The sequence below is a fragment of the Chiloscyllium plagiosum genome, unplaced genomic scaffold (assembly GCF_037043375.1).
Source record: "Chiloscyllium plagiosum isolate Xiang-an unplaced genomic scaffold, Cpla_swu_hap1 HiC_scaffold_3, whole genome shotgun sequence".
Taxonomy (NCBI): domain Eukaryota; kingdom Metazoa; phylum Chordata; class Chondrichthyes; order Orectolobiformes; family Hemiscylliidae; genus Chiloscyllium; species Chiloscyllium plagiosum.
Genome location: NW_028270141.1, coordinates 4424260 through 4437505, shown reverse-complemented (window position 1 = coordinate 4437505; position 13246 = coordinate 4424260). Strand labels below are relative to the sequence as shown.

Sequence of the window (13246 nt, the reverse complement as noted above, 5' to 3'; positions counted from 1 at the left end):
GATGTTAGGGGTAGATTCTTTACTCAGCGAGTCGTGAGTTCATGGAATGCCCTGCCAGTAGCAATGGTGGACTCTCCCTCTTTATGGGCATTTAAGTGGGCATTGGATAGGCATATGGAGGATAGTGGGCTAGTGTAGGTTAGGTGGGCTTGGATCGGCGCAACATCGAGGGCCAAAGGGCCTGTATTGCGCTGTATTCTTCTATGTTCTATGTTCTATGGTGTCTTTATCAAGCTGGGTAGCCTCTTCTCACCATCTCTGTGGGATATAGTCTTCCTGCTCACATGCACATCCTGTAGGAGCAACTTTAGGGACTAGGCATTACATTTTGGGGCTGACATCTGCCTTTCTCAACCAACTCTAAGGTTGGGTGAGGGCCAGGATGCCAGGTTCACTGGGGTTCAGTGAGGGAAGAGTTGCCCAGCTCCCTTTTAAATATACAGTCTCAGCAGGAGAGGCAGAGCTTCCAATAGAACCTGATGTTTTACCCATGTACATGTCTAGAGCTTTCAAAGACAGATGGAATACTCCCCATTTGCCTGGATGGGTGCAGTTCCGTCAACACTCAAGAAACTTGACACTATCCAGGGCAAACCAGCCCACTTGATTGGTACTACATTCACAAACACTCACTCCCTCCACAACTGACGCTCAGTAGCAGCAGTGTAGTCCATCTACAAGATGCCCTGCAGTAATTCACCAAAGATCCTCCGTAAGCACCTTTCAAACCAACACCAACTTCCATGTAGAAGGGTGGGGACAGCAGGTACATGGGAACACCACCAGCTTCAAGTTCCCCTCCAGGCCATCCACCAGCCTGAGTTGGAAATTTATTAATGTTCTTTCACTGTTCTTTCAAAATTCTACGATCCTATGGGGTCTCCCTACAGCAGATTGACTATAGCTGTTTCAGAAGGCAACTCACCATGACCTGCTCAAGGGCAACTAGGGATATGTGATATTTTCTGGCCCACATCTCATGAATGAATGGAAAAATAGTTAGTGCCTGCTGTTTTCTGTTAAATCTGATTTCAATAAATTCTCTGTGGTGTCTACAGATTATTATTTGGAATTGGCAGCAATTATAGTATTTTTGGGATGAGCATTCTAGATTAAATTTTGTCATTAAATTCACTTTTTGTCAAAATAACCGAATGAATGAATTTCTCCCCACAACAGGAAACTTTCATGCTAACCCACAGCTCAAGAGTCAGGGCACCTTGAAAAACACCTGCCAATATTTGCTCATCAAATCTACCTATTTTCAGCCACGTATTTTACAAGACATTCTCAGTTAGAATTTTTATACGTCCCTTATCCCATCCTTTCTCTGAGACATTCCTGAATGCATCATTTCAGAAATGTATCCACTAATATTTCATTGGTAGAACAATTTTCAAACAATTTCTTCAAACCATTCCATTCTATTCTTTCTTCATTACCTGCTTTTATAATTTAAAATAAGTTCTAGCATTTTCAAAATAATATTAGGGACATAATGTGTAAAATAGAAACTAGGATTAAGGAACTCGGAGTTTTGTTAAAGACTCACTGAGAACATGCCAAACTTAATTTGCTTAAAATGTACAGCAACAAGCTGCAACTAAAAGTCATTTTTGGGTGGTTTAGGAAGACTAATTTGCATTTTAAATTGGAACTATATTTATTATTGAAGTCAGTTTGTAAAATGTCAGTTAATTCTGGTCCAATTCTCTTTCTTGACTGACGTTTATTATTTTTCTGACATTTCAAGGGCTCTCATTTTATACAAGAGTTATAGAAAACTGTGAAGATGAAGCACCATTTGATGAGGTAAGATCACTTAATGTTTCTGGTAAATGTTTCATTGTTCAAACATCATTAAAGTTAGATCTGGAAAAGGACATGCTTTCTTCCTGATATTAGATTCAAATGCACTACAATGGCTCAATTCTTCACACTGTGCGCACAAAAGTTTCAAATAATTTTAGCCAGTGGCCATCAGTGCTTAGAATCTATTTAAATCTCATAAGGTATATTGCCGTAGTAACTGAAATGATGCTGGACTATTTTGTTGTTATGCAAGACTCTTTACAGTATTTCTGCACAATTTTATTGATAAGTGGAATTAAAATACCCTCTGGAGTTTTTATTCAATTATGTGGACTCTGAAAGGTTTTACTGTAATGATCAAGGATAACTATAGTTAATGAGTAGTTTCAGGGGCTTCTGTTATGCACTGTGTCAAAGAAATTGAGATTAAACAATCAGAATATGGAGAAAGGATACATTTATTTCTGAAAGGAGAGCTTGCTTATGTTCAAGGCTTTTTGTTCACTAGCACCTGTCAAACAGAGATGACTAAACTCTTAAAATATTCAATTTCATGCCTTATATTTGAAAATTGATATAATAAAGTTTGATTTTTTTTTAAAAGATTAACGACTTGTAAGTGCTGTATCAGCCCAGCTTCCACTGATCTTATGTGTGGTGTTTGTATCGATATTTAATGGTGTGTTTGTGTAGGAAGAACAAAGTCTGATGCCACAGTTTCGAAGTGTATACCATTTCACACAGGTGTGCGAGAAATAACAAGGAGACCTAAAATTTTATTTGTTTTTGCATACAAGTAAGGAGAAAAGTATGTGATTTTGTTCCAAACCACCCTACAATTAGTGTAAGTACACGTTTGCTTCATGATTCAGAAGTAGAGAATATCCTTTAATCTGAAAAACAGCCCCTAGCAGGTTCAATAAGGCTACAACTGAAGGATTTCACAACAAAAGTAATGTGTGCAAATGGGTTTGAGTGGATCCACTCCTTTGTCTCTCTAACTATTCTTCTCTGTCTGGGCTCTATCTCTGCCTATTGTTTACTCCTTACCTCCTCTCCCCACCCTGTCCTCTGCCTAAAAAACAACCTTTTCCAAGCTACCATCAGTTCTGAGGAAGGGTCATTGAACCTGAAACGTTAACTCTGATTTCTCTCCACAGATGCTGCCAGACCTACTGAGCTTTTCCAGCAATTTCTGCTTTTGCTTCTGATTTCCAGTATCCTCAGTTTGTTCATTATGTTTTTAATTGGGTTCAAATGTCGTTGTTCATGGACATTCACATCCTGAATTGCTCCACTCTCCCACAGTGATACGGGATGAGCATCCATTTTGAACAAAGGACCAAGTAACTACTGTAACATCTGCTCAGCAGTTGTACAGAACCAAAGTTTAAAACCACTAGGTTAATGAAACATTACTAATTTCAGGCCTTCCTCGTAAAGAGTTACTGAATTCAAGACTCAATAACATTTGGAGGAAAGTAGCATTATATTATCTTTGTTTGAACTGACTTTCAAGGACATTGGCAATATATTTTTGTGTGTGAATGTCTAAGGGCTGTTCCAGTGTCTATGCTTTCATCTTGGAAGATAATTGCAACAGTTGCCATATTTTTAAATTAACCTGCCATCCAGTCTCAGAATTGCAGTTTCCATTATGTTTAGGACCAAAGAGCTTTTTTTTAATATGCCCTGAGTAAATTTTTATTTACTATACATGGATAAGTGAAGACACATGTCTCTCCCAACAATGCCAAAAATAGACTTTAACATGGCATACGTAGTAGAGTATGAGACTTTTATTTGTGGTTCCTCTTTGGCAAGTGAAGAAATTTACCAAAAACCTATATTTTATATATATATATATATATATATATATACACCATCCGACAATATTGCTGGCCAATAACCATTCATTTCATGAATGAAAAATGTCATCAAAAATAGAATGTTTAATAATTTTGGTGTTGACAATGGATACTGTCACCCTCCCTGTTCTCTTACTCTCCCTGGCACACTTCCATCATTTCTTTCCTTTTTCAATGCACTAAAACTCTATATTTTTGAAACAACTGACAATACCTCCACAAATGTACAACACAGAGACAACAATTGTAGACCATCTGTATGGTCGGTACAAATTGGATTGATTATTGATGTCCGTAGCTTGATAGAAATGTATCAGAATAAATCAGATTCTCATCACAATACCTACCTGATTTTTATCCAACTTAAAGGGGTGAAAGAATGCATTAAAAACCTCTTCTACTTCCCCACTTTCAAAGTTTAAGTAAGATCCCAGGGACATTACTTGTATATCCAATTTTCTATAGAACAGGAAGTGTTCTGTTCTGAGGAAGGGTCACTGGACCCAAAACATTAATGCTGATTTCTGCTGCCAGACCTGCTGAGCTTTTCCAACAGTTTATGGTTTTGTCTCTGCAGAACAGTAAGTTGCCACTTGAATTTCTCAGTCTGCAGTCATGGCAATCCCTGTCCTGCGCCTGCAGGAGCAGGGCTTGTTCCTCTCAGTCATTCGGAAGCACATCTCACTATGACTTCATACAGCAATCCCAGGATATAGTGTTATTGTCCTTCCATTATTCCACTTGCTCCCTGCTGCCTGCTATGAAGCTGGAAGGGGGAAGAACATGAAGGCAAGCTGCCAACCTGTCAATACCACAGACTGCCTACCCTAGGGAAAAAAGCATCACAACTCTCTGGTTAGTCAGAGATCAGTGCTCGGCAGCTGGACAATCCCCTCACACTCTCTGTCTTCTTAGACAGCCTCTGGAAATTCAGGCAGACGTACTTCCAATCCACTTCAATAAATTCTGAGATGGCTAATAAATCCCAGTAATGGTCTGCAAATCCTTCTCTGTGCAGGGAAGGTGGGTTGTCACTTTCTCTGGCAAAGTCTCTCAAAGTGTTTGGCTAGGGCTAGAGCTGGTGCTAGGTGAGAGAGGGGATAGGGTGGCAGATAAATGGGTGAGAGGGTATAGTGGTTCATGTTTCTTAGAGAATCGACGTTTTGGGCATAAGCCCTTCTTCAGGAATGAGGAGGGTGTGCCAAGCAGGCTAAGATAAAAGGTAGGGAGGAGGGACTTGGGGGAGGAGCGTTGAGAATACGATAGGTGGAAGGAGGTTAAGGTGAGGGTGATAGGCTGGAGAGGGGGTGGGGGCAGAGAGGTTGGGAAGAAGATTGCAGGTCAAGAAGGCGATGCTGAGTCCGAGGGTTGGGACTGAGATAAGGTGGGGGGAGGAGAAATGAGAAAGCCCGAGAAATCTGCATTCATCTCTTGTGGTTGGAGGGTTCGAAGACGGAAGATGAGGCGCTCTTCCTCCAGGAGTCATGTTGCTATGGTCTGGCGATGGAGGAGGCCAAGGACCTGCATGTCCTTGGCAGAGTGGGAGGGGAAATTAAAGTGTTCAGCCATGGGTCGGTTGGGTTGGTTGGTGCGGGTGTCCCAGAGGTGTTCTCTGAAACGTTCCGCAAGTAGGTGGCCTGTCTCCCCAATGTATAGGAGGCTACATCGGGTGCAGCGGATGCAGTAAATGATGTGTGTGGAGGTGCAGGTGAATTTGTGATGGATATAGAAGGATCCCTTAGGGGCTTGGAGGGAAGTGAGGGGGGAGGTGTGGGCGTAAGTTTTGCATTTCTTGCGGTTGCAGGGGAAGGTGCCGGGAGTGGAGGTTGGGTTGGTGGGGGGTGTGGATCTGACGAGGGAGTCACGGAGGGAGTGGTCTTTCCAGAATGCTGATAGGGGTGGGCCCACACCTCCCCCCTCACTTCCCTCCTAGGCCCCAAGGGATCCTTCCATATCCGTCACAAATTCACCTGCACCTCCACACACATCATTTACTGCATCCGCTGCACCTAATGTGGCCTCCTCTACATTGGGGAGACAGGCCGCCTACTTGCAGAACATTTCAGAGAACACCTCTGGGACACCCGCACCAACCAACCCAACTGCCCCGTGGCGGAACACTTTAACTTCCCCCCCCCCCCCCCCCACTCCTTCAAGGACATGCAGGTCCTTGGCCTCCTCTATCGCCAGACCATAGCAACATGACTCCTGGAGGAAGAGCGCCTCATCTTCCACCTAGGAACACTACAACCACAAGGGATGAATGCCAATTTCTCCAGTTTCCTAATTTCCCCTCTCCCCACCTTATCTCAGTTCCAACCCTCGGACTCAGCACCACCTTCTTGACCTGCAATCTTCTTCCCGACCTCTCCGCCCCCACCCCCTCTCCGACCTATCACCCTCACCTTAACCTCCTTCCACCTATCGCATTCCCAACGCCCCTCCCTCAAGTCCCTCCTCCCTACCTTTTATCTTAGCCTGCTTGGCACACCCTCCTCATTCCTGAAGAAGGGTTTATGCCCGAAACGTCGATTCTCCTGTTCCTTGGATGCTGCCTGACCTGCTGCGCTTTGCCAGCAACACATTTTTAAGCTCTGATCTCCAGCATCTTCAGTCTTCACTTTCTCCATGTTTCTTAGAGAGTCAGTGACAAGGATGGGAGTGTTGTGTGCTTATTGTGCCTTTTGAAGGACTCTGCGTGCTGCATGTAGACTCTGCCTGGCAGTTAGTCTGCTGTCGATCTGTAAGCTGCACATTCACAGAGAACATTTGGTTTGCTGTCATGTCTGCTTTATAACTTAGAATGTGTTTTACTGCTTCAAATAACCCACAGATTTAATAAATTCATGACAAGCATTTACGTATTCATCCAATTTCCCCGAAAAGTCAGAAGTGTACTATTCTTTTATTTCTATTTTAGATTTAAGGGTTAGAGCAGAATTTAATCACATTAATATGGTGTTGGAAATCCTGGAAAAGGTGAAAATAGATAAGTCCCCTGGGCCTGATGGCATTTATCCTAGGATTCTCTGGGAAGCAAGGGAGGAGATTGCAGAGCCATTGGCCTTGATTTTTATGTCCTCTTTGTCTACAGGAGTAGTGCCAGAAGACTGGAGGATAGCAAATGTGGTTCCCTTGTTCAAAAAGGGGAGTAGGGATAACCCTAGTAACTATAGGCCGGTGAGTCTCACTTCTGTTGTGGGCAAAGTCTTAGAGAGAATTGTAAGGGATAGGATTTATGCACATCTGGATAGGAATAATGTGATCAAGGATAGTCAGCATGGTTTTGTGAAGGGCAGGTCGTGCCTCACAAACCTTATTGAATTCTTTGAAAAGGTGACGAAGGAGGTTGATGAGGGGAAAGCGGTAGATGTGGTATATATGGATTTTAGTAAGGCGTTTGATAAGGTTCCCCATGGTAGGCTACTGCAGAAAATACGGAGATATGGCATTGAGGGTGAGTTGGAGGTTTGGATTAGGAATTGGCTGGATGGAAGAAGACAGAGGGTAGTAGTTGATGGCAAGGTTTCTTCATGGAGTGCCGTCACTAGCGGTGTTCCGCAAGGATCTGTTTTGGGACCATTGCTGTTTGTCATTTTTATAAATGACCTGGAAGAGGGGTTAGAAGGTTGGGTGAGCAAGTTTGCGGATGATACGAAAGTCGGAGGAGTTGTTGACAGTGAGGAAGGATGTGGCAGGTTACAGCAGGATATAGAGAAGCTGCAGAGCTGGGCAGAAAGGTGGCAAATGGAATTCAATGTAGCTAAGTGTGAGGTGATTCACTTTGGGAAGAATAACAAAAAGATGGGGTACTGGGCTAATGGTCGGATACTTGGTAGTGTGGATGAGCAGAGGGATCTTGGTGTCCATGTACACAGATCTCTGAAAGTTGCCACCCAGGTAAATAGTGCGGTGAGGAAGACATATGGCGTACTGGCTTTTATTGGTAGAGGAATTGAGTTCCGGAGTCCTGAGGTCATGATGCAGTTGTATAAGACTCTGGTGCGGCCGCATCTGGAATATTGTGTGCAGTTTTGGTCGCCATACTATAGGAAGGACGTGGAGCCACTGGAACGGGTGCAGAGGAGGTTTACCAGGATGTTGCCTGGTATGGAAGGAAGATCGTATGAGGAAAGACTGAGACACTTGGGGCTGTTTTCATTCGAGAAAAGAAGGTTTAGGGGTGACTTGATTGAGGTGTACAAGATGATTAGGGGGTTAGATAGGGTTGACAGTGTGAACCTTTTCCCGCGTATGGAGTCGGGTATTACAAGGGGGCATAGCTTTAAATTAAGGGGGGGTAGATATAGGACTGAAGTTAGGGGTAGGTTCTTCACTCAGCGAGTCGTAAGTTCATGGAATGCCCTGCCAGTAGCAGTGGTGGACTCTCCCTCTTTATGGGCATTTAAGCAGGCATTGGATAGGTATATGGAGGATAGTGGGTTAGTATAGGTTAGGTGGGCTTGGATCGGCGCAACATCGAGGGCCAAAGGGCCTGTACTGCGCTGTATTCTTCTATGTTCTATGTTCTATGTTCTAATCTTTCCTGCTAACCAGGAGTTAGCGCCTTCTGAAATCCCTGACGTTAACTTAGATTTGAGGAAGCTTTCAGAGGTTCCAAATGCCAACTAATTGCCCTTTAGAAGTTTAAACTTCCCAAGCAACTACTGTGTAGTTAGTGCATCAGTACTTTTGAAATGCCCTGACATTCAGGATTGGTCTATCTCTTAGCCTTTGACCTCTCGCCCCCCTTTCCACCTACTGCAATGGGAACTCTCGTGCTGCATCTGAGAACTGAGGAACTCTCTCTTTGGCTATGTGGTCTATTATTCCAGTTTGTTCTTTCTCAGACTGGCTTTCCAGCACCCATTCTAACCAGGTCAGCCATGATATGCAGAGGGAATGGACAAGCTGATTTTTCAGTCTTTGTTCCTTCATCAAGTCTGAAAATAAACATCAATTGCATTTTATAAATAAAGGAAGTGAGACGTAAGAGAGGAAGAAAATGAAAAGTGTTCTTAACTGGAATGCTATGCATATCAATAAATATCACACAACATCAGGTTATTCGTCCAACAGGTTTATTTGGTAACCCTAGCTTTTGGAGCGCTGCTCCGTTATCAGGTAACTAGTGATTAGCCACCTGACAAAGGAGCAGCGCTCTGAAAGCTAGTGCTTCCAATTAAACCTGTTGGACTATAACCTGGTGTTGTGTGATGTTTAACTTTGTAAACCCCAGTCCAACACCAGCACCATCACATCATTATAAATAAATAGCATTTGTTGGGCTAAATTTAAACAATAGGAAACATAATGAGAAATTAAAGATATTTCGATGGCCTCTGATTATAAGGAGTTGGAGCCAGGTTTAATACCAGATTTTGAAAAGGTTTTGGATAAATAGTTAATGTTGGGTGTGAGGAAGAGTCCGTGAATTTGATGAACTGGATGATTTTTCTAAAAGAAACAATGCAAGCCCAGTGGGCTGAGTGACCTCCTCTGTGCTAATAACTCTGCTCCTACAAGATTGCATTTCCTGTTTAAGAGGAGAAAAGCAAAATAATGTGGGTGCTGGAGATCTGAAATAAAAACAGTAAATGTTGGAGAAACTCAGTCAATCTGGCTGCATCTGTGGAGAGAGAAACAGAGTTAACATTTCCAGTCCAATATGACTCTTCATCAGTTACCAAGGAGGAAGCTGCGATTAATGCTGATTGACAGTTAACTGCCATGATTTGTTTCAATTTTAAACACGGCAAGATCCTTCTGATTGGTCAAGGCATTGCCTGAGAACTGAACCAGGGAATGTCTGACCCTGGATATTAATATATGCAGCTACCAGTAGCAGAAGTGCAGCACATTGTGAGCCCAATTAACAATTCTAAATTGGTTGTCAACATAATTCTTCACACCCTCAGGATGATGTAACAGATGAAGTTTGCTTGCTCCAGTTATAGCTAGCAAACAGAGTGCAGACTTCAACTGAAGACAATTACTTTTAAAATCATATAAATCTACAGACAAAGTATCTGTTTATTTTTCTTTCAACACTTACAGTCATAGAGTGTACAGTACAGAAACAGATCCTTTGGTCCAACTCATCCATGCTGACCAGATATCCTAAATTAATCTAGTCCCATTTGCCAGCATTTGGCCCATATCTCTTTAAACCCTTCCTATTCATGTACACATGCAGATGCCTTTTAAATGTTGCAATTGTACCAGCCTCCACCACTTCTGCTGGCAGCTCATTCCATACACACACCACCTTCTGTGTGAAAAAGTTGTCCCTTAGATCCCTTTTAAATCTTTCCCCTCTCACCATTAACCTCAATCCTTGAAGAAAACTTTAAACGGGGCAGTCAAATCCTCTGAAGGTTGAGCCCTTGGCCGGGTGTCATCTGCAGCAAGGAGGCTTTCCAACATCATAGATGCTTCATCTGCAACATCATGTCCATTGATGTTAAAGGCTGAAAAATCACAGGCCCTGTATTCCAATTACCTTCCAATAGTTACTGTCTATTTTCAGATTCTAAAGTAAGACTTTCAGTTACCTCTAAGGAGTTCTGAAGCCAAAAATCCAAGCCTCATGGAACTTGACATGCTGCATCAATGACCTGAGTAAATAAAATTCTCCATCCCCAAATGTGCTGGCTGTAATTGCACTTTCTTTTGTGTTTTGAAGTGTATCAGCATTCACATGATCATCAGATTATGCACCAGCATGGACATCAATTATTATTCAGTCAAGAAGTATATCCAGTGATTGCACCTAATCCATGAAAGTCAGGAGCACTAAAAACCAAGTGCTGACCACATAATATTACATTGAATTTACAGCAGAGACAGATCAGTGGGCCAAACTACTGGTTTTAGTGTTTACTCTCCGAACAACTTCTTCCCATCTGAATTATCCAACCTCATCGGCACACACTCCTTTCTTCGTCATGTTTTCCATCTACCTTGCCTTTATGAGATTTCACCTTTAGGGACTCATGTGCTGTATATAAACTATACTGTGATTCAGCTGGCAGTTAGTCTGCTATGTGTCTACACAATTCACATGCAAAAAAAAATCAGTGGGTTTGCTGCAATATCTGTTTCATAGCTTGTAATGTGTTTGCTGTCTTAAATAAATTAACCTCGGCATTAATTAATCTCTGAGCGATTGATTATTAGACCATTATCATCAACATGACAGCACCGATCTAGCTTCCCATTAAATAAATCTCTAGTAAACATCTCAACTACCATATGGTAACAGGTTCCCCATTCTAACTGGTTTATGGAAATAATTAGTGACTAGCTTTTCTTTGTGACTCTCAGTTTTAGATTCACCCACAAATGCAAACATCTGTTCTCTGTCTACCTTTCAAACAAACCCTATTATAATTTTAAAGACCTCTATTAAGCTACACTCCAGCCTTCCTTACAGTGTTGTGTTTTTCCTGATAATTGTAACTTTCCAATCTGGGATCAGATTTGAAAATATTTTTGCACTTGGCTAGTGCCTCTATTTTTGTTTGTAATGTGGACGCACAATACTCCAGCTATACCCAGCCATCGTTCAAGACAATTTCAATATAACTTCTCTCCTTTTCAATTTGCTTAACCCAAGGTCATTGATTGCACGTTTATAGCCACATTACTTGCATTGATAATTATAACAGTCTCATTGCTGTTCTATTCTTTTTACACTCTTATTTCCTGAAGTATCTTTGGCCTTTCAAAGTGGATCATCTCGCCCAAAGCAATCTTGAAATTCTTCAGCTTTTGTTACATTCAATCACCTATTCTCGTATTTTGCTGCAGTCTGTTTCAGTATCAGTTATATCTTCAATTGGCTGCAAATTTGGAAACTGTACTTCTGATTTCCCCAGCCCAAATCATGTTCATAAATTACCAACAGGGCCCAAGTTCTGTTCCCCATTGAATATACTTCCCAACTTGAGTCTGAGTAAGTATCTTTAACTGTACAACCTGATTTATCTTTTACATTCATTCAGATATCCATGGCTATCCATTCTGCTACTTGCACCCAGTTCCTTGCTTGCACAAAATCTTTCACACTTTGAGCTGTCTCAGGTTAAACCTTATCTAATAATAATTAGCAAGTCTCCAATAGGAACAGCTTGTGTTAATATTGTACATTTTTTTTACCATAGTAAAACATTCTAAGGTAATTCACAGAGTCATTACAACTTTGGCCCAGAGCCACATAAGGTGTATGAAGACAGATACAAAAGCTTCATCACAGGAAGACGTTTTAAAGAGCATCTAAAAAGGGGTGAGCGACAGACAGGTGTGAAAATATTTAGGGAGGAATTCCAGAGTTTCGGATCCAGGCAGCTCCAGCCTTGCTGCCAATTACAGAGCAATTATAATCGCAAAAGACCAGATTTGAAGAAGCATAAAGGCCTCAGAGGACTGAGAGTCGTAGAATCCCTTGAGTGCGGAATCAGGCCATTCAGCCCATTGAGTCCATACTGACCCTCTGAAGAGCATCCCACCACAACCCAGCCCGTCCCCTCCACCCTGTTCCTATAACCATGCATTTCCCATGGCTAATCCACTTAGCCTGCACATCTTTGGACACTATGGGCCATTTAGCATGGCCAATTCACCCTCACCCTGACATCTTTGGAGTGTGGGAGGAAACCCACACAGACACAGGGAAAATGTGCAACCTCCACACAGACAGTCGCCCGAAGCTGGAATCGAACCCGGGCCCCTGGTGCTGTGACCACCATGCCACCCACTGCTTTGTAGGAGAATGAACAATCTGAATATGAGATGGACACAGCTGGTGTTTGCAGGCAATAATGTTCTTCACTATGGATTCCTCACCCTCAGCACATGGTCACTGCATAGCTATTTATCATCTTGACAATGGCTTAAACAAGAAGAGGACAATTGTTCATATAAAAGGTGAGCTACAAGTTCACTTTGTGACAGTCAATTTTTAATATGTGCAGATCTTGGGTAAAGATCATCTGTAGCCAGTTGTTTAAATGAATTACCATCACCAATTGAGATGATTGTTAGAATCAATGAAAAGTAAAGCACACTGAATTATTTGTTCAAATTAAAAATAACACATAAGGACCACACCATGAGAGAAATGGCAAAAACAAATGATTAGAAATACAGATGGTGTACAATTCTTGAATACAATCAACTCTCCTGAAGGAAGGTCAAAGAAAATGTAACATTACAATTTCTCATTTTACCTGATTGGATTTTCTTGTGATGCATTTGAATAAGAACGTTAAAATATTCAACCCATAAATGAAAGTGATTGACATGAATGGGCATTTCTTGCTTGCTGCTTTCATCAGCAAACCTGCCTTTGAATTTGCTCGCCCACATCCGTTGTAGTGATGAAAATTCCATTTAAGGGCGGCACAATGGCTCAGTGGTTAGCACTGCTGCCTCACAGCACCAGAGACCTGGGTTCGATTTCAGCCTCAGGCGACTGTCTGTGTGGGGTTTGCACGTTCTCCTTGTGTCTGCGTGGGTTTCCTCCGGGTGCTCCAGTTTCCTCCCACAGTCCAAAGATGTGCAGG

General features: G+C 42.1%; 1 protein-coding gene across 4 annotated transcripts in view; it reads left to right on the top strand.

Annotated features, from left to right (window-relative positions):
- otofa (otoferlin a) overlaps window positions 1–13246 on the top strand; it is a 436145-nt gene that overhangs the window by 32562 nt on the left and 390337 nt on the right. For all 4 annotated transcript variants that reach the window (XM_087977131.1, XM_087977125.1, XM_087977118.1 and 1 more), the window contains exon 2: window positions 1754–1812. In XM_087977131.1, the coding sequence (XP_087833257.1) occupies window positions 1754–1812 (59 nt within the window). The remainder of the gene's footprint in view (window positions 1–1753; window positions 1813–13246) is intronic.